At 33.8% G+C, this 21180-nt stretch overlaps 1 protein-coding gene across 1 annotated transcript in view; it reads right to left on the bottom strand.

The window, feature by feature from the left end:
• LOC125254134 (WT1 interacting protein) overlaps positions 1–21180 on the bottom strand; it is a 30923-nt gene that overhangs the window by 3799 nt on the left and 5944 nt on the right. The window contains exons 2-5 of the mRNA XM_048168581.1: positions 14050–14151; positions 5388–5455; positions 1121–1183; positions 682–812 (exon numbers count right to left, since the gene is read on the bottom strand). Coding sequence (XP_048024538.1) covers positions 682–812; positions 1121–1183; positions 5388–5455; positions 14050–14151 — 364 coding nt within the window. The remainder of the gene's footprint in view (positions 1–681; positions 813–1120; positions 1184–5387; positions 5456–14049; positions 14152–21180) is intronic.

The raw sequence follows: 21180 nt of genomic DNA, 5'->3' as shown, positions 1-21180 counted from the left end.
GTTTCAGCTCAAAATACCCCACAGATCATTTATTATAGCTTGTCAAATTTGCCTCTATTTGGGTGTGAGCAAAAACACACTGTTTTTGTGTGTGTCCCTTTAAATGCAAATGAGCTGCTGCTCCCACCCCCTTTCCAGAAGAGGGCGGAGCTTTAACAGCTCAACAACAATAAAGCTGGACGATCTCACGCAGCCAAAATGATGACGGTGTTCAGCCTTACATTGTTCAAACCGGAGTCAACACTGATGGAGAGACTCAGGAAGAAGTTACAACTTTTAAAATGCATTAAGGGGCAGTAATATTATAATAAGATCCCCTTCCAACGTCACTAGGGGAGTGAAATCTGAGCAGCTCGTTTTTTCACATGCTTGCAGAGAAAGGCTTGCCAAAACAAAGTTACTGGGTTGACCTTTTTTCACATTTTCTGAGTTGGAAAATGCAACGGGGATCCAATTATAGCACTTAAACACAGAAAAAGTCTCATGATATGTCCCCTTTAAAGGTTTATAAGGTTTATCAAAATCAATTTTCTTATGGAGAAAATGAATGGAGTTTTTATTTCCAGTACTCAACTGTTGCACTCTATAATAATAATAATAGATGTAATGAATATTCATTATTATACAAAAACACCTTGGGTCTGAAATATAAAACAGGGTGAACGTGAAGATGTCACTCACGTGTGGTAGTCTTTCACACAGTAGATGTTGTTCTCCACATCCACGGTGAAAGGAACGCCGTCCAGACCCTCCTTACACACCACACAGCGGAAACAGCCTGGATGATACGACTTTCCCAGAGCCTGCAAGATCTACACATACACACACACACACACACACACACACACACACACACACACACACACACACACACACACACACACACACACAGGTGAGATGGTCGTGGGCTGATGCAGCACTAATGAGGCACAATAACATCATCTGTTTCTAAGTATAGACACACATTACTGAGTATTTTAAGAGATGATGCTGCTTTGATAATCCATTTTTGGTTCCACATTTATTTAAAACGGTAAAACTAATTTAAATGACAAGTGGAAAGTGAAAAATCAGAGCAATAGTAGTAGTGAATAAGCACCAGATGGAACTGAAATCTTACCATCTCCATGATGAGGTGACCACACACAAAGCATTTTTCCGCTGTCTGCTGGAATCCGGAATACTACGGAAGAAAATATCACAGCTCAGATGTAAGATCGTATTTGACAGCACATGGTGTTTCTTTGAAACATACTCCGTTAAACAGTTTGGAGTCACTTATGACCAATGCATCCTTGCTAATCTTACTGACTCAACAGTACTATATTGGTCCAAATGCTTCTAAAATGTCTGTAAATAAAATTTTACTGAGGATTCATAGATTTCTCAAATGCACAATCATTTATTAAGAAGAGTTGATTGAGATATTTGTAATTTTTGGCTATTTGGACTTATTAATATTTTAGCATGACACAGGCATGTCATATAATTATTATGCAAGTCAAAATAAATTATATAATTTGTTAATACAAATAAATATATCTTTTCAACATTAAATTTACATTAATGTATAGGTGAAGTGTGTATTTATCTATGATTTAAGTGGTGAACATTTCAAGTTTTTCTCCATTTGGAACATTTCACATTTCATCATTGTCAAACACACTTAAAAGTACAAATAATTCTTGTTTATAAGAAAACTCGCATGTGTATTACAGAAAAATGTCTAAACAAGTTTATGATAAATTACAGCATGTCACATTGATTCATGTTTCATGTCAACTACCCAGATGAAAACTATATTAATATGAATCTATGAATCATACTATGAATCATTTGTTGTACTCCTCATTTGTAAGTCGCTTTAGAATAAATCATCTGCAAAATGATTAAAAGTATACCTACACTACATAATATAAATGTATAAATAGAAAAAAAAAAAAAAAAAAAAAAAAAAATATATATATATATATATATATATATATATATTAAGAGTACAATTGTATCAAAATATATGAAATATTAAACAAAAAAATATATATACACACACATAAACACATAAAATATAAATAAATATATACACACACATAAATATATATATATATATATATGTGTGTGTGTGTGTGTTTATTTATGTGTGTGTATATATATATATATATATATATATATATATATATATATATATATATATATTAAGAGTACAATTGTATCAAAATATATGAAATATTAAACAAAAAAATATATATACACACACATAAATAAACACATATATATATATAAATGATAACAAACTAAATATATAAATATTTCATGTCACCTTCCAAAATGCAAAACTATATGAATATGAATCTATGAACTATCAAATTTCAACACCAAAACTCCAGAATCTCATAACCTCAATGTTTTGAAAAGAAGAAAAGATGCTACACCATGGTAAATATGCCCCCGTCCCAACTATTTTGAGGCCTGTAGCAGGCATCAAAATTGAAATGAGCTCATTTTGTGCATAAAATTGTAAAATTTTTCTGTTTAAACATTTGTTATGTTATCTATGTTCTGTTGTGAATAAAATATTAGCTCATGTGATTTGAAAGTCTTTTTTTCATTTCATTCAAATTTAAAAAACTTTTCCGGAATTCAAGTTTCAGGTTGTATATATAATATTATAAATAATATATTATACATATACTTGTAAAAATATATTAAAAATATTTTAAGAGTAAAATATCTAAAAAATATGAAATATTAAACAAAAATATAATATAATATAATATAATATAATATAATATAATATAATATAATATAATATAATATAATATAATATACATGATAAATTATAGCATGTCACACTGCTTCACCTTTCATGTCAACTTCCAAAATGCAAAAAATACATAATTCCAAAAACTTCCACCAATCACTGAGCACCATCAATCTATTGGACGGGTCTGAAGGGGGCGCTGGCGCGCTCTCTCTGTGTTCAGAGCTGTTTGAGAGCTTCAGTAACACCCTACGAGGTGTTCAGCTCTGTAGACAGAGAGGTGCATCTGATTAAACACTTCAGACATCAGCCGAGAATCTCAGATGATCAGCACGATTCCTGAGAAGATCAACAGCGTTTGGGAAACTCGATGGATAAAAGAGCTGGCCATTATAAGAGTCGATCTGTTGGATTCTCTTCTTCAGCATGAGGTGTTAGACCTCGGAAAGACAATCCTGAGATTAAGAACATCTACAGTCTTGAATAAAGACTTCAGAGGTTCTTAATGGTGCACAGGTTGTATGCATCTTAAATACAGAAACAACCCTGAGGGGAGCCATCTGTCCCGGAAAAGGGTTTTGACCTGGTTACCAGGGTGACAAGGGTTTGGAGCGCAGCCATTAGAGTAAAGATGTTCTCAAACATGCACTCTATGGAAATGAGTGGCAAAGGCCACACAAGATCTGCGGATTCTATTGTCGGAACCAAAGGCCATGTTTTAACGACGTGGAACTTTCCGTCCGGCCGTGGAACTCGGCTCCATTCCATACTGATGACATCACTGCTCGCCTGAACATTCTTTTCATCGGTGTGTGTTGGTGTTTGTGTGTTAATTGTGGAGTGAGGGCCAGCAGGTGGGGTTGGGAGGGACTGATCAATACCAGGAAACCCCCACCCCGTCCCGTCCCTTCAGACAGACCATCTGCCGGACCCCCGGCGGCGTGTTCCTCAGTCAGTCACGTCCACAGAAGTGCTGTTTGGGGTCAATTATGAACCTATTAAGTGGCCGACCAATGTGTTGTTTTTTTCAATAGATGATATTAATGCTGATATCTATGCTAGGAGGCCAATAGCCACATATCTAGCAGTATTTAACAAAACAAAGGGAAAAATATATATAGATATATAGATAGATAGATATACACACACACACACACACACACACACACACACACATGCAATGTAATATTTAATGTTTCTAATATGTAAGATTCACCATATTTTCTTGTCAAATGTTACATTTTTGTGTATATATATATATTTAATTTTACAATAATATTATATATATAACACATACTGTATATATTCCCATATAAAATAAATACATAAGTAAATCTATCAAAATGGCAAATATTGACCAATTAATTGTCCTGTCCTATATATCATCTGTCCATACTATCAGGACTGAAAAGGAAAAAAAAATATACACTAAATATATACATATATATATATATGCCCAGAGAAAGAATTATACATATATTTATATAAAATGTATTAAACATTTGACAAGAAAATTATATATATATATATATATATATATATATATATATATATATATATATATATATATATATATATATATATATAAGATGAGTGACAGTAGTATCAAAATGACAATAACATCTGACAGAAGCATTTCACACAGGAAGTTGGTTCCTGGATGATGGATCTGCTATCTGCCCACTTCTCCCAATGTGTGTGTGTGTGTGTGTTTGGCTTTAGGCAGAATAAGAGGTGGGCGGAGCTACAGCATCTGTTCTCCCAAGAGACTCTGACATCCATCCATCCACTAATGAGTGCTAATCAATACAAGCCTACTCTCCACCTCCCTCTTAGGAAACATTAAATTAAATGAAGCGTTGCAGCTATTTTGTTGAGACACTACAGCTGGTGTAACCCTACAGCAGGACAGGTTCTGCAGAAGCACATCACAACAAAAGCAGAACAACCCGTGACAGGGACAGATACTGCCTGCCTCCTATCAGATGGATTAAAATGTTTTTAATGGATTAATGCTCCACATTGTGTCTGAATTACTGTAATTACAAGATTAAAAGCTGTTTGTACGCTTGCGTTCAAAAATTAATAGTTTAATTAGGCAAAAAACGTGGCTTTGTTGTCAAGGATTGGGAAAAAAGTCACTATATTAAATCATATTATCTGCATGTTTTTGTAAGTAATTATCAAATATTATGTTTAAAGCAACCACTTCCATTTTGTCACAACATTCCAATTAAATCTTCTATACTATTCCATACTTGATGCATTGAATTGATCAAAGATGACAGTAAAAACAAAAAATGTTACAAAATATTTCTATTTCAAATAAATGCTGTTCTTTTTATCTTTCTATTCATCAACATTTCCTCAAAAATAGCAGCATAACTATTTCCAACATTGATAATAATCATAAATGTTTCCTGAGCAGCAAATCATCATATCAGAATGATTTCTGAAGGATCATGTGACACTGAAGACTGGAGTAATGATGCTGAAAATTCAGCTTTGATCACTGGATATAAATTACATTTTACAATATATTCACATAGAAAACAGTTGTATTAAATTCTAAAAATATTTTAGTATTTTTAAAGTGTTTTTTGATCAAATAAATGCGGCTTTGACTCACCAGGAAGTCCTCCTCACAGTACACCTTTCCGTTAACATTATAGAAAGCCTTTCCTCGTAGCCTCCGTCCTGCGGGAAGAAAAAAAATCAAATTATGCTCCCATTTCATTCAAGTTTCTTCTTACACGTGGCACAAAATGTTGCAGAAGAAACTCCATGTGTCTTCATGCTGTGCATTTACAAACAGCTTCAACAACAAACAAGCAATTATTTTAATTGGCAAACATCAAACGGTTAAAAGAATGAAATATGTTTTATCTTTGATGCATGTTAAATGAACAGCTGTGTTCATTCCCACAACACAAACGCACTCGCAAAACCACCAGCATCAAAAGCTCAAATCTGACTTTGTGCCGTTTTATTAGAATCAGGGTACACAAATGCCAACTGTAATTAGTCAGACTGTTTCAGTCTAAATGGGCGTTTCTTGGACAGAAGCGATCTGACTTTATGCGGCTAGTCTGACTGAACGTAGGACGTCTGTCTCGTATTCAAACATGAAGAAAAAACACAAAACGCTCATCATTCTCTCTCTCACACACACACACAGAGTTCATAAATCAGTCTGACCTCTTTCCCCGTCCCTTAATTTACAGCGCTCATGGCAGACATCTCGTTTCTTTTCACCATCACAAAATTTATGCACTTGCCACATTCAAACAGCCAGCGGCCCGACAGAGGAACGAACACTCGACTTAATTCAGAGTGATAAAGCGAGATTCACACACAGAACTGAGGAAAGACTTTCAATTAGGGGTGCAAACACACGATTTACACCATATAAAACTTTATTTGAACATTTAGTGCATGTTAGTAGAAAACATGTTATGTTGTATGTCACCCAAATGGTTTTTAATGTTATTATTTCAATGTTTATGCAAACAAAAAGTGTGTTGTGCTGCTGGTTTTCAACATAAAAAAATGCATTTTAGCGTGCATATGAGTACTTTTTGTACATTTTAACAATACTGTGATAATACTGTGATCATTTCGATCACTATAATCGTGATATGAAATTTTCAAATTTCAGCAACCATCCAGAACACCCTAGGATAGGGCGAAGAACCACTTAAAAAATCCTCAGAAAATATAATAAAAAGTTGTAAATGGTTCCGAGAATAAGTTGTTGTTGTTGTTCTTTAATTGTGATGGCAAAGTTAGATGTGGACATTTGTAGACGTGCGTAAACAACAAACAATGTTGAGATCACTGAGATTTCTGGTGCTGACAAATGTCTGGGGAGGGCCAGAATCTGAACACAAAAAGAGAGAGAGAGACAGAGAGAGGTCTGAGTAAACGGGGACATTCTTTCGGCCTGAGGTCACCGGCTGGTCCCAGTGTCCCCCTCCACCACCAAACACACAGAGAGAGAGAGAGAGGAGGGGGGAGGGGAAGGACGGACCGACGGCTAGATTCCTCCCGGTTTTGTCAAAGACTGCGGCCACAGTCAACTACATCTCCTCTGCACTAACTGGCTATTTGCATCAAACACAAAGTTAATTTGTGGCAAATGTGTAACTCTTCACTGGTAGCAGTAGTGAGCTTGCAGAAAATCTTTAGCAAAAATTTGCAACGACAGACTACCTGTGGAAACAATCAATGAGAGCTGTTAAAGGGGTGATTGATTATGATTTCACTTTTTTAACTTTAGTTAGTGTGTAATGTTGCTGTTTGAGCATAAACAACATCTGCAAAATTCAGTGCAAAAGGAGAAATTTTCTTTTACAGAAATCACTTTTTAAGGACTACAACAAACAGCTGGTAGGAACTACAATGAGCTTCTTCCTGGGTTGGTAACATCACTAACCCTAAAATTTACATAAACCCCGCCCCCAAGAACACACAACAAAGGGGGTGTGGCCATGTTGGGCTGCTTTAGAGAAGAGGAAGAGTTGTTGTAGTAGAGTGTTGTTATCATGCCGTCATTTTACACCGGACTGCTTCACAAACGAACGCTGGATTTGCACAAAAGATTAACATGACGGCACATGCTTGAATCAACTCCACAGCAACTACATAAATTTATCCACTAACCATTCAGAAACGTCTAAAAGTTGTAACTTCTTCCTGAGTCTCTCCATCAGTGTGACTCCGGTTTGAACAATGTAAGGCTGAACACCGTTACTGACAATCCTCATTTTGGCTGCGTGAGATTCTCCAGCTTTGTTGTTGTTGAGCTGTTAAAGCTCCGCCCTCTTCTGGAAAGGGGGCGGGAGCAGCAGCTCATTTGCATTTAAAGGTACACACACAAAAACGGCGTGTTTTTGCTCACACCCAAATAGGGGCAAATTTGACAAGCTATAATAAATGATCTGTGGGGTATTTTGAGCTGAAACTTCACACACACATTCTGGGGACACCAGACACTGATATTACATCTTATGAAAAGGGGCATTATAGGTCCTATTTAAACTTTTCACTGAACTGAAATTCAATTAATTTCAATTATTTCAACAGTGAAGGGAAAGGAAGTTATTAACATTGTAAAGCTAGTTTTTGTGTTGTTGTTGTACATTTATAACACTATATACTTGAGTTTTCTTACCTTACAGAAAACTAGTTAGCACTAGTTCCATTTATTCTTGGCCACATAAATGTGTCTCCGCAAAATTAATATAAATCCAATCTTCAATTCCCTTGCATATGCAAATTTAACTAAGTTTACATCAAAGAAAGCAACAAATATGAGCTGCATGTTATTTATCATCAGCTAATTTCAACATCAAAGACCACAATAAGAGAAAGAGCAGCATCAGCACTGGTAAGATCATTTAGTCTCACTACTTTTAATGAAGATGATTGTGCTTTGAGCCCCGTCATATCTAGCTATAACGTCATATAGCCTATAGCACGCTCTCACATGTTTATTTTTCAACATTTTGGGAGGAATAAAATGTATATATTTGGTTTCAATAACCAGATGCATTTACACTTTGGAATGAGTCTCAAACCACCTCCTGAAGCAGTTTGAGTGATCGGATTTAAATACATCTCAAAAGCGTTTCAGAAAGCATTTACAGCTGGTCTTTGCATGATCGGATAGCTCAGAGAAACACATGAAGTGACCAGGTGTAAACAGGCCCAGTATTGTGGATTTTTCTTTTACTACTGAAGAAAATGTGAACGCAAAAATTAGTTCAACACTACAGAAGTTTATCCAACTATGATGATTTCTGCTTCTGAGAACCCCAGAAATGTGAAAAGGGTTCATTAACCAAAAAACTCTTTTGTCATTTTTCATGCACATGCATATCTCTTCTCTGCTCTTCTCAGAAGAGTGTGTGGGCAGTTTAATTTCCATGGTCTGCTGTGTTAAATGCATCTTTGATTTAATTTTTACACTTGAGATGCTTAAGAATGCATGTTTCCCATGACTCTCACAGAGGATGTAGATCTTCAGTCCTCTACTGAACTCAGTCAGGGTCGTCGACTCGTCGTTATATGTGACGCAAGTGAAAATGAGACTAGAAATGTTCTGTAAATATGCATTTTTAATGTTTTCTTATCTGAATGAATGACAGCATGATGCACAATCTAATATATGACAACTAACTTTATGGCAAATTCAATGTGGCACCGACTCTGATTGAGGTACATAATCCCTCAATGAAAAGTAGCATCATAAAAATTAACCTCAGGGCATCCAGAAGCTCTAGAATATGCACATCGCCACTAAAAAACACTGGATACATTCATATACAAGAAAATAAACTCCTATTAGAAAAATCTGAAATCTCACTTTGTCAAAGCGTTCAGAAGCTGATATGATTTTCTCACTGACTGCCTGTACACACTCCATATCTAAAGTGTTATGACACAATGTCATTAACACACAGCTGCTGAGGACTTCTGGGAAATCTGTCTTGAACATAATCAAAGATTCACAGACGCACACACACACCAGAGCGCAGCACTAAAGACATTTAAACACAGAAAATACCACATGTTCAGCAGAATAATAAATATACAAACACATAATTTGAAACAAAACTATAGATAGAAATAGGGAATGATAGAACGATACACTACCGTTCAAGTTTGGGATCAGTAAGATTTTTTAAATTGTATTTTATTTTATTTTTTTTGGAATTAAATTAATACTTTTATTCAGCAAGAACGCATTAAATTGATCAAAAGTCACAGTAAAGACATTTATGATGTTACATAAGATTTCTATTTCAGATAAATGCTGTTCTTTTGAACTTTCTATTAATCAAAGAATCCTGAAAAAAATTGTACCCAACTGTTTTCAACATTTATAATAATCAGAAATGAAAAAAATCAGCATATTAGAATGATTTCTGAAGGATCATGTGACACTGAAGACTGGAGTAATGATGCTGAAAATTCAGCTTTGATCACAGAAATAAATTACATTTTACTATTTATTCACATAGAAAACAGTTATATTAAATTGTAAAAATATTTCACTATTTTTAATGTGTTTTTGATCAAATAAATGCAGCCTTGGTGAGCAGAAGAGACTTCTTTTACAAACATTTAAAAATCTTACAGATCATTTAAGAATCCTTCCCAAACTTTTGAACAGTTGTATGGAACGACTGAATGAACGAACGACACACACACACACACACACACACACACACACACACACACACACACACACACGCACACGCTCCTGTCCACAGCGAGAGAACAAGCAGTTCTTTATCATCTGCAGGTGGGTTCGGCCCAGTGCATAATGGGATACTGGAGGTGATGAGTCACTCAAAGAGTGTATGTACATGTTTGGGAATTCACATCCAGATTGTAGAGAGTGAGTGTGTGTGTGTTACTGTAAAGAGGGGAATTTTAGTCTGCGGTTCAGAGCATGTGCAGACCTGCTGGTCACACACATGTTCTTCTGTGACCTCTCTCACTATATATATATATACTGTATATATACTGCCTGTATCATATTTTCCTCTCTTTCCCTCCACTGAAGTCTTGTGCAGATAGAAACATCTCACTGTGTTAAATATGAGAGAAAGACAAGAAAAGAGAGAGGAATGAAACACGCTGTGCTCAAACACACACATCTCACATGTGTTTATGAGAACAGGTTATGTGAGTGAGTGATACAGCACTGGTACAGCGAGACGTGACACAGAGAGAGAGGGATGGAGGAATAAACGAGTGCATTCCTCTCTCTTTGATGAGGACGGGGCGGGTGCAGCTCCGGACGTGACAGAAAAGCACAATTATTCTCAGAGAGAAACTCAAAAACACCCAGAAGAGCATCAAGAACGCTGTCTATCATAGATAGATGTTCAGATAGAATGATGGATATTCAAACTGATTTAGATTTAATGCATGATAGATTTAATGAACGGTAGACAGAACGACAGACAGATAGATATAACAATAGACAAATAAACAGGGCGATAGACAGAACAATAGAATGATGGATGGATGGATAGTCAAGTGTTTTGAAGCCTTTTTACACTAACGTCAGACTAACCATTTGTTATTTGTTATGAATCAAATGATCTGTTGGTTTGTAATAAAAAAAAAATAATAAATGGTTAATCAAGTGTTTTTTTTTTACACTTACGTCAGACTAACCATTTGTTATGAATCAAATGATCTTTGGTAAATAGAATAGAATAGAATAGAATAGAATAGAATAGAATAGAATAGAATAGAATAGAATAGAATAGAATAAATGGTTAGTCAAGCATTTTGAAGCTGTTTTCACACTGACGTCAGACTAACCATTTGTTATTTGTTATGAATCAAATGATCTTTTGGTTTGTATTCATGATGTATATAAAATAAAATAAAATAAAATAAAATAAAATAAAATAAAATAAAATAAAATAAAATAAAATAAAATAAAATAAAATAAAATAAAATAATAAATGGTTAGTCAAGTGTTTTGAAGCCGTTTTTAACCATTTGTTATTTGTTATGAATCAAATGATCTTTTGGTTTGTAATAAAATAAAACAAAATAAAATAAAATAAAATAAAATAAAATAAAATAAATTGTTAGTCAAGTGTTTTGAAGCCATTTTTACACTAACGTCAGACAAACTATTTGTTATGAATCAAATGATCTTTTGGTTTGTAATAAAATAAAATAAAATAAAAAATAAAATAATAACATAAAATAAAAATAATAAATGGTTAATCAAGTGTTTTGAAGCTGTTTTTACAATAACGTCAGACTAACCATTTGTTATGAATCAAATGATCTTTTGGTTTGTATTCATGATGTAAATAGAATAGAATAGAATAGAATAGAATAGAATAGAATAGAATAGAATAGAATAGAATAGAACAGAATAGAATAGAATAAAATAGAATAGAATAGATGGTTAGTCAAGTGTTTTGAAACTGTTTTCACACTAACGTCAGACTAACCATTAGTTATTTGTTATGAATCAAATGAACTTTTGGTTTGTATTCATGATGTAAAATAAAATAAAATAAAATAAAATAAAATAAAATAAAATAATAAAATAAAATAAAATAAAATAAAATAAAATAAAATAAAATAATGACAAAGTAAACTAAAGCAAAGTAAAATAAAATAAAAAAAATGGTTAAATAAAATAAAATAATAAATGGTTAGTCAAGTGTTTTGAAGCCGTTTTTAACCATTTGTTATTTGTTATGAATCAAATGATCTTTTGGTTTGTACTTACGATGTTAAAATAAGTAAAATAATTAATTTAGATAACTAATATATCACTGGATTACACAAAAATAGTCATTAGCACATGGTTATGTAATGTCTAAAAAATCTTTGGGTTGAACTTCAACCAAAAATAACTATATAATGATATTTATCATTTTAAGTCATCATGGTAATCATACATACAACTATTTCTGATTTTGTTCATACTGTATACCCACCCAGGTCGACTCATTTCACAATCATAAGATGAAGAAAACACCCCTCACTGAACCGGTCTCTTTTTAAACCTCTAAAGCAACAGATGATTTACGTGGCATCTTCTTCCCTCTTAAAACATCACAGTGGCTCATGATTACACTGAAGTACTTCAGATCAACCACAGCAGCTTATTCATCACAGATAATCCAAACATCGACAAACACACTCGAACGTCACGCTAAAAAGTTCCTGTGAACTTCAAGAACCCATTATGTCCTTAAAAGAGGCTTCCAGTTCCTCCCAGACCGCAGCGCCGCGCATCCGGTTTACTGGCCCTCTTTCTTTAGGCAAACAATACATGTACAGCGAACGGCTAGCATTACGTGTAAATTATCTGCACTGGCTGTAAAGCGTGAGGAAACCGTATCTGTGCGAGGGGAAGAGAGAATGAAAGAGAGAAAACTGAACAGCAGTTGTGCTCTACAGTACCGCCGTGATTTCTCTCTCGCTTACAGAGGAAACAGGAGAACAGAGGACGCGTCAGGTGACGGACCTGCCCTGCGCCGCACACACACAGACACACACAGTGCTACCATGTACAGAAACACTGATCAGCCATACGTGACGCACTCAAACACATTCACACACACAAATGAACATGCTCTATTCTACAGGACAACATTTAGAGGAGTGAGTCTGTACATGTGGTTTGTCATTTTTGTCATGCAAACTAAACTTAACTATATTACAAAACCTACATTTTAGATGCATAACTCTAAATAGACACATAATTCTTTGATTTTCCATGCATAACTTTAATTAAATGCAAATTTTTCCATTTTCTATGCATAATTCTAATTAAATGCATAAGTCTTCCATTTTTCATGGATAACTTTAAATGCATATTTTTTCCATTTTCCATGCAAAATTCAAATTAATTTTTTTTTTCATTTTCCACACATAATTCTAATTAAATTCTTCCACTTTAGATGCAAAATTCTAATTAAATGCACAATTTTTCCATGCATATTTCTGATTAAATGCACAATTCCTCAATTTTAGATGCAAAATTCTAATTAAATGCATAATTTTTCCATTTTCCACACATAATTCTAATTAAATGCACAATTCTTCCACTTTAGATGCAAAATTCTGATTAAATGCATAATTTTCCCACGCAAAATTCGAATTAAGTGCATAATTCTGCCATTTTAGATGCATAATTCTAATTAAATCATAATTCTCTCATTTTAGATGTATAATTTAATGCATAATTCTTTGATTCTCCATGCATTACATTAAATAAATGCATAATTTGTCCATTTTCCATGCATAATTCTAATTAAATGCTTAATTTTTCCATTTTCCACACATAATTCTAATTACATGCATAATTTTTCAATTTTAGATGCAAAATTCTGATTAAATGCATAATTTTTTACCATGCATAATTCTGATTAAATACATAATTCTTCATTTTTAGATGCATAATTCAAATTAAATGCATTTTTTTCCATTTCCATGCATAATTATAATTAAATACTTCTCCCATTTTAGATGCATAATTCTGATTAATAGTCTTCCATTTTTTATGCATAACTTTAATTAAATGCATAATTCTCAATTTACCATGCATAATTCTTCCGTTTCAGATGCTAAATGCATAATTCTACTTAGAAATATGTTCATGAAAATGATCCGTACAGTCACTGCTGGACCACAGATCAAATTGACCTCTGCCGATACCAATAACACAAAACAACATGCTTTAGACACACAAAACACAACAGTGTGTGTGTGTGAGAGTGTGTGTGTATACTCACCGCAGGAGCAGCAGGTGAAGCAGTTAGTATGATACAGGTTCCCCATCGCCTGACACGCTTGACTCGCTCCATAAACACCTTTACCACACTTTACACAGATACCTGGAAGAGTACACACACACACACACAGCTGTTAGGAGCACAAACGTGTGAATTCTGTGTGGAGGAACATACAGTCACTGATCTTTAGACGTGAGACAGCGCTGAACTTACTGCTTTTGTTGACTAATAGTCTGAATAAAACAAAATGTCTTTGAAAACAGTTCAGACTTTGTGATATGGTTCGATGAGAAAGAGTGAAATGTTATTTACATCTGGGAAAATGCCAAAACAAACAAAACACATGAATTAAGTTATTAGAAATGTGCTTGTTTTAATGTGTAGTGCTAAATAAAGGTTACAGAAATTAGAGTGACTTAAGTTTAAAAACTCATCGGTCATTGTTCACTCTAGCTACACAGGAAGCGCTCGGCATCATGGGAGAGTGAGTCAGCAGCATTAATGCCTGCAGTGTCACGCACAAGACGGCCTCCGCTGGGGTCACATTCCACACCGGGGCCACGGTCAACACCTAGACATGGTCACGCTGAGGTCGCCGCGCCGACAGGACAACATCTGACACTGACGAACGGGCAAACAAACGTGACGCACCACACACGATCCTTCCCAGCAACAATATTCTGATAACTGAAGTCAGTGTTTCGAGAAATCCAGTCTCCAAACCACAAAACGGTTCTTTGATAAGGCAGGAAATGCATTCAGACCTTAATGATTTAAGAAAAACTCTCTTAAAAGCTTAATTAACATAAAACCCATGTGTGCGTGTGATAACAGGCTCTGGGGGAGAAACTCTCATCAGATAAACTCTCGGAGACTTAATGGTTAACTCGTCAGGATAATTATAGCATCATCGAGAGGGAATTTCATGTACCAGAATCCAGCACTTCTGATCTAATCGTGTTTGAGAAAGTCCCGGCTTTACGGCTGAGAGGTGTGGCTGCATAAACATCCATAACTTCTGCACACAAAAACACATTATTCACCCCAAACTAAGAGGTCAAATGAAGGGCTGCTTAAATATAGCAAAAAATCATAATCATGACTGCAATGGTCTATACTGAGATCACAGTTATTTAACACAATTACCAATTGACTTTGGAAACATCATGCAATTATTGATTTTTTTTTTAAACAAAAAAAGTATTTTCCTTTGAACTTTGTCGTTAAACTAAAAAACAAATAAAAATATATTTTAAAAATGTGATATAAATAGATAAATATTAAATAAAAGTATAAATTATATAAATATAAATAAAATAAAAATGCCATGATTATAATGGTCAATATTGATAATTATAATAAATCATTATATATATATATATATTTATTTATCTATTTATCTATTTTTATATATATTTTATATATAAAAATAAATTATAATAAATCAATCAATAATAAATTTTATAAAATAAATAAATATTAAATAAAAGTATAAATTAATTAAATATAAATATAATGATTATGATGGTCAATATATATATATATATATATATATATATATATATATATATATATATATATAAAATAAATCAATAATAATAAAATAAATCACTTGATAAATTTTACAAAAAAAGGCTTTTTAACAGTATTTCCATTGAACAGCTTAAAAAAAAAAAAAATAAATGTGAAAAATTTGAAAAAATTAATATTAAATACAAGTATAAATAATATAAATATAAAATATAAATAATATAAAAATAATAAATAAAATAATATAAAAGTATAAATAATATAAAAGTAACAAACAAAATAAGCTGGATGAAAATGTTAAAGAAAACCTCCAGCAAGGCTATATGTGAACTGGAAACATTTAACTTAAAGGATTGTGTTTTACAGAACATGAAATTACGAAATTTCACAGCTATTGGTATATAAACTGAACAACCCTCATGAACAATGAACCAGCGGTGACTAATTAACATGTTCAGCTGACTGTAGCAGCATGAATCACACTGAACACGCTGTTAATCCTCGTTTCAGACTGACTGTCATTTGGTGCGGCTGACTCGTTTTTTCCTCACCTAACCAGAGTCACACACTCGAAAACATGCAGGGTTATTTTTTGGGTTCAGCCTGTTGGGTCATTTTATTGGGTTATTTTAATAATTTGACTCAGGTGCTGAGTCATGTTTACTGTCAATACAAATGATGAGCCCACTCACATTCCTACCCAGTGCTGGGTCAGTGTAACCCAATGTTGAATATTCTTGTAGTCAGTAACTAAAAGGGTGACTTTCAAGAAAATTATCAAGAAATGCCTGGGTCATATTTCACCCCACAATCAAAAGAGAAAGGTGGAAAAACGTTTATTTAGATTCATGCATTTGGCAGATGCTTTTATCCAAAGCGACTAATATTAAAGTCAGAATTGTGAGTTATAAACTCATAATTGCAAGATATAAACTGGCAATTCTGACTTTATATCATGCAATTCTGACTTTATAACAATTCTGACTTTATATCGTGCAATTCTGACTTTATATCTCACAATTCTGACTTTATATCATTCAATTCTAACTTCATAACAATTCTGACTTTATAACAATTCTGACTTTATATCTCACAATTCTGACTTTATATCACTCAATTCTGACTTTATATCATTCAATTCTGACTTTATATCTCACAATTCTGACTTTATATCATTCAATTCTGACTTTATATCATTCAATTCTGACTTTATATCATTCAATTCTGACTTTATATCATTCAATTCTGACTTTATATCTCACAATTCTGACTTTATATCATTCAATTCTGACTTTATATCATTCAATTCTGACTTTATATCATTCAATTCTGACTTTATATCATTCAATTCTGACTTTATATCATTCAATTCTGACTTTATATCTCACAATTCTGACTTTATATCTCACAATTCTGACTTTATATCATTCAATTCTGACTTTATATCTCACAATTCTGACTTTATAACTCACAATTCTGACTTTATATCATGCAATTCTGACTTTATAACAATTCTGACTTTATAACAATTCTGACTTTATATCGTGCAATTCTGACTTTATAACAATTCTGACTTTATATCTCACAATTCTGACTTTATATCATTCAATTCTGACTTTATAACAATTCTGACTTTATATCGTTCAATTCTAACTTCATAACAATTCTGACTTTATAACAATTCTGACTTTATATCATTCAATTCTGACTTTATATCATTCAATTCTGACTTTATATCTCACAATTCTGACTTTATATCTCACAATTCTGACTTTATATCTCACAATTCTGACTTTATATCATTCAATTCTGACTTTATATCATTCAATTCTGACTTTATATCTCACAATTCTGACTTTATATCATTCAATTCTGACTTTATATCATTCAATTCTGACTTTATATCTCACAATTCTGACTTTATATCATTCAATTCTGACTTTATATCATTCAATTCTGACTTTATATCATTCAATTCTGACTTTATATCTCACAATTCTGACTTTATATCTCACAATTCTGACTTTATATCGTGCAATTCTGACTTTATATCATTCAATTCTGACTTTATATCATTCAATTCTGACTTTATATCTCACAATTCTGACTTTATATCATTCAATTCTGACTTTATATCATTCAATTCTGACTTTATATCATTCAATTCTGACTTTATATCTCGCAATTCTGACTTTATATCTCACAATTCTGACTTTATATCATTCAATTCTGACTTTATATCATTCAATTCTGACTTTATATCTCGCAATTCTGACTTTATATCTCACAATTCTGACTTTATATCATTCAATTCTGACTTTATATCTCGCAATTCTGACTTTATATCTCACAATTCTGACTTTATATCATTCAATTCTGACTTTATATCTCACAATTCTGACTTTATATCATTCAATTCTGACTTTATATCTCACAATTCTGACTTTATATCTCACAATTCTGACTTTATATCATTCAATTCTGACTTTATATCTCACAATTCTGACTTTATATCATTCAATTCTGACTTTATATCATTCAATTCTGACTTTATATCTCACAATTCTGACTTTATATAATTCAATTCTGACTTTATATCTCTCAATTCTGACTTTATATCATTCAATTCTGACTTTATAACTCACAATTGTGAGTTTATATCACACAATTCTGAGAAAAAAGTCAGAATTGCTAGATAAAAAGTGACAATTATACCCTTTTTATTTTTTATTCACAAGCTTCCATATTTAGAATTAAAATGTTCTTCACACTAAGAAGAAATGGTTCTTTTAAGTTCCCTGAAAGGTTCTTTGGGGACTTTATTTTTAAGAGTGTAAGTATAAGCAATAGTAATGATGCTTGGTTTAAAACACCAATAACTAGATAGTATTTGCCACTCAATACAAGGCAGTATTTTTCTGAGTGTGAACAGCAGTGAGAGATACACATGTAATGAGGAGGGTTGGCAACTCAACAAGATGTACTCCTCTCACCTGGTACACAGTGGTACCACTTCCTCTACGGCTCAAGAACGTCAACTCCTTCCTCTCTGGCTGATAACAGTCTCCTCCAGATAGAGGTGGAGAGCATTGCTTTCAACGCTTTGATTTACACCAGGTCAAAGATGATGCTGCTTTCCGATTGTTCTGTTTGGACAACAGTCAGAATCAGTCAGGGCTGGTTTGAAAAAACTCTAAAAAACGCCAAACACACTGAACAAGGTCATGCATTCAGAACTCAAAATTACAGAATTGTTGCATTTCTTTTGCACCAAACCAAAATGTTGGAAAAACAAGGTGCAGCTAGACTTTCAGCAAAAAACAAGAGCGGAAACAGCAGCTAACAAAGTCTCATTCTGTGTTTATTTTAAACCAGACCCTGAATCCCGAGTGCCTGTGTGGATACATGGAGGTCAGAGGTCAGCTGATTCAGCACAAAAGCAGGCGAAAATGGTGCCAGCAAATATCCAGCTCTTCTCAGGAGAAGATTACTTTGAGAAAGCTCAGTTTGGAGTGTTGCAGCGTGTTTTGTGCGTGTTTGTGTGCACATGTGCGGACTAAGATCATTGTTATTCTAAGCAGGTGATCAGTGTTGACCCCCAGCAGCTGTGTCTGGCTGCAGAGACAAACAGTCTGTGCCAAGAGTCTGCAGCTGAACCGCCAGCCTAACCAGGCTCTCCAAGACACTGCGATCGCAAGAATGAATGCACACTCAACCAATCCTGCATTATTTGTGATTCCTTGCAATTTTGTCTTATTTGCACCATTTTTTCAGCAAACATCAGCCCCTTTCACACACATAGTCTTTATTAGTAAATTACCAGTAAACTATCATTAAGGATGTGTTCAAACTTGTAGCTCGGTTTGCTTCGTTTGTTTAGTCCTGGTCCACTTAGTGTTCACACTGGCATTTTTAACAGCGAACCTAAAAATACCGAAGCTGATTTGTTGGATTTTATGACGTATATTTCACAACAGTACTTATCGAGCATCCAAATCAATGTTGTGTGCTGGGATAAATGCACCTGTTGAATGCACGTAGCCTACACTCTAAAAAATGCTGGGTTAAAAACAACCCAAGTTGGGTTAAATATGGACAAACCCAGCGATTGGGTTGTTTTGACCCAGCAGTTAGGTTAAATGTTTGCCTGACGTGCTGGGCAGTTTTATTTAACCCAACTATTGATTAAGAATGACTATAAGTCTGGCTTAAAATGAACCCAAAATAGGTTGGAAATTAAAAATCAGACACATAACTACTAGAGGAAACAATAATAATCAAAAGATGAACATTTATTAATAAGCAATTTAATAAATATTTATTGTTTAATTATTATTCATTAAACTTATTAATAAAAGTTAATTTCCAACCAATTTTGGGTTCATTTTAATGGAGCAGTACAGTCATTTTTAAACAATAGTTGAGTTAAAAAAAACTACCCAGCAGATTGGGTCAAACATTTAACAAAAACAACCCAATCATTGGGTTTGTCCATATTTAACCCAACTTGGGTTGTTTTTAACCCAGCATTTTTTAGTCTACATATGATGGTAGGTATTTTGACCAGGTGAGAACTCATGAAGAGCTTATAAAATATGTAAAGGAGTCAAACCAGCGCCAGGAACCCCTCCATCACACACACAAACGAAAATCTGCTGCGAGGAGACGCGGTTCTGACGCCTGTACCGAATTGTGATGGTCAACATTGCGACTATGATGAGAAAAAACAGGTGTGTTTGAGTATTCTGTCCTTTTTAGGGTCGCATCTTGTGACATCATGTCTCGCTTTTGCTTCGTTTACATGTTTTTGATCCGTGTTGTGTTTATATTTTATTCAAACTGCACCAAAGTTTGCTTGGAAAAGGACTAAGACCCATCTTTTCAGTGGTCTTGGTCCACTTAGTTGGGTTCGGATGGCAGCGTTCACACTTATTCCAATGAACTGCATTAACAAAGCAATCTCACCAGGGTTCGTTTTAATCAAACCAAACAAGCCAAGTGTGAACACACCCTAAGAGATCATGTGTGAGGTCCGAATGCATGATGTAAGAAGTTCTTATGGAGATGACATGATTATTCTTCACTGTTTACAGTGAGCACCGCTGCTTTTTAATAGTTTTTCTATGTAAATATGCACTAAATGGACATCTTTGACCATTGGCACAGCTTTTAAAGATCATTTGAGAATTTAGTGGTATTTTGGTGCTGATGTGTGAATGGTCTCTTAACGGTAAAAAGCCTGAACGCCCTTGCTTGTGTGAACAGCATATTTGTGTATTAAGCAAAGTCGTTCTGGTAATTTTACAGTAATTTTACCAGGATTACTGTGTGAAAGGGGCTAGCGTAAACTAGTGAAGGAAAAAAGCAATATTAGCCAATCAAAATCTAAAATTCGAGGCCAATCAAACTCAGTCTGTAGGGCAGAACACTTAAAGTGAGCACTTTGAAGGGTGCATGGTAGTGTAGGCTACATTTAGTAGACCTTATACAAAGAAATACAACTATGCCTCCCTCAGAAAACTCCTTGTATGCTCAAACATACACATTTTTTGACACTTTAAAGGAACAGGTCACCCAAAATGAACATTTTGCCATCATTTA

This window comes from Megalobrama amblycephala, linkage group LG19, assembly GCF_018812025.1.
Source record: "Megalobrama amblycephala isolate DHTTF-2021 linkage group LG19, ASM1881202v1, whole genome shotgun sequence".
NCBI lineage: Eukaryota > Metazoa > Chordata > Actinopteri > Cypriniformes > Xenocyprididae > Megalobrama > Megalobrama amblycephala.
This window is presented reverse-complemented; position numbering and strand designations above follow the sequence as displayed.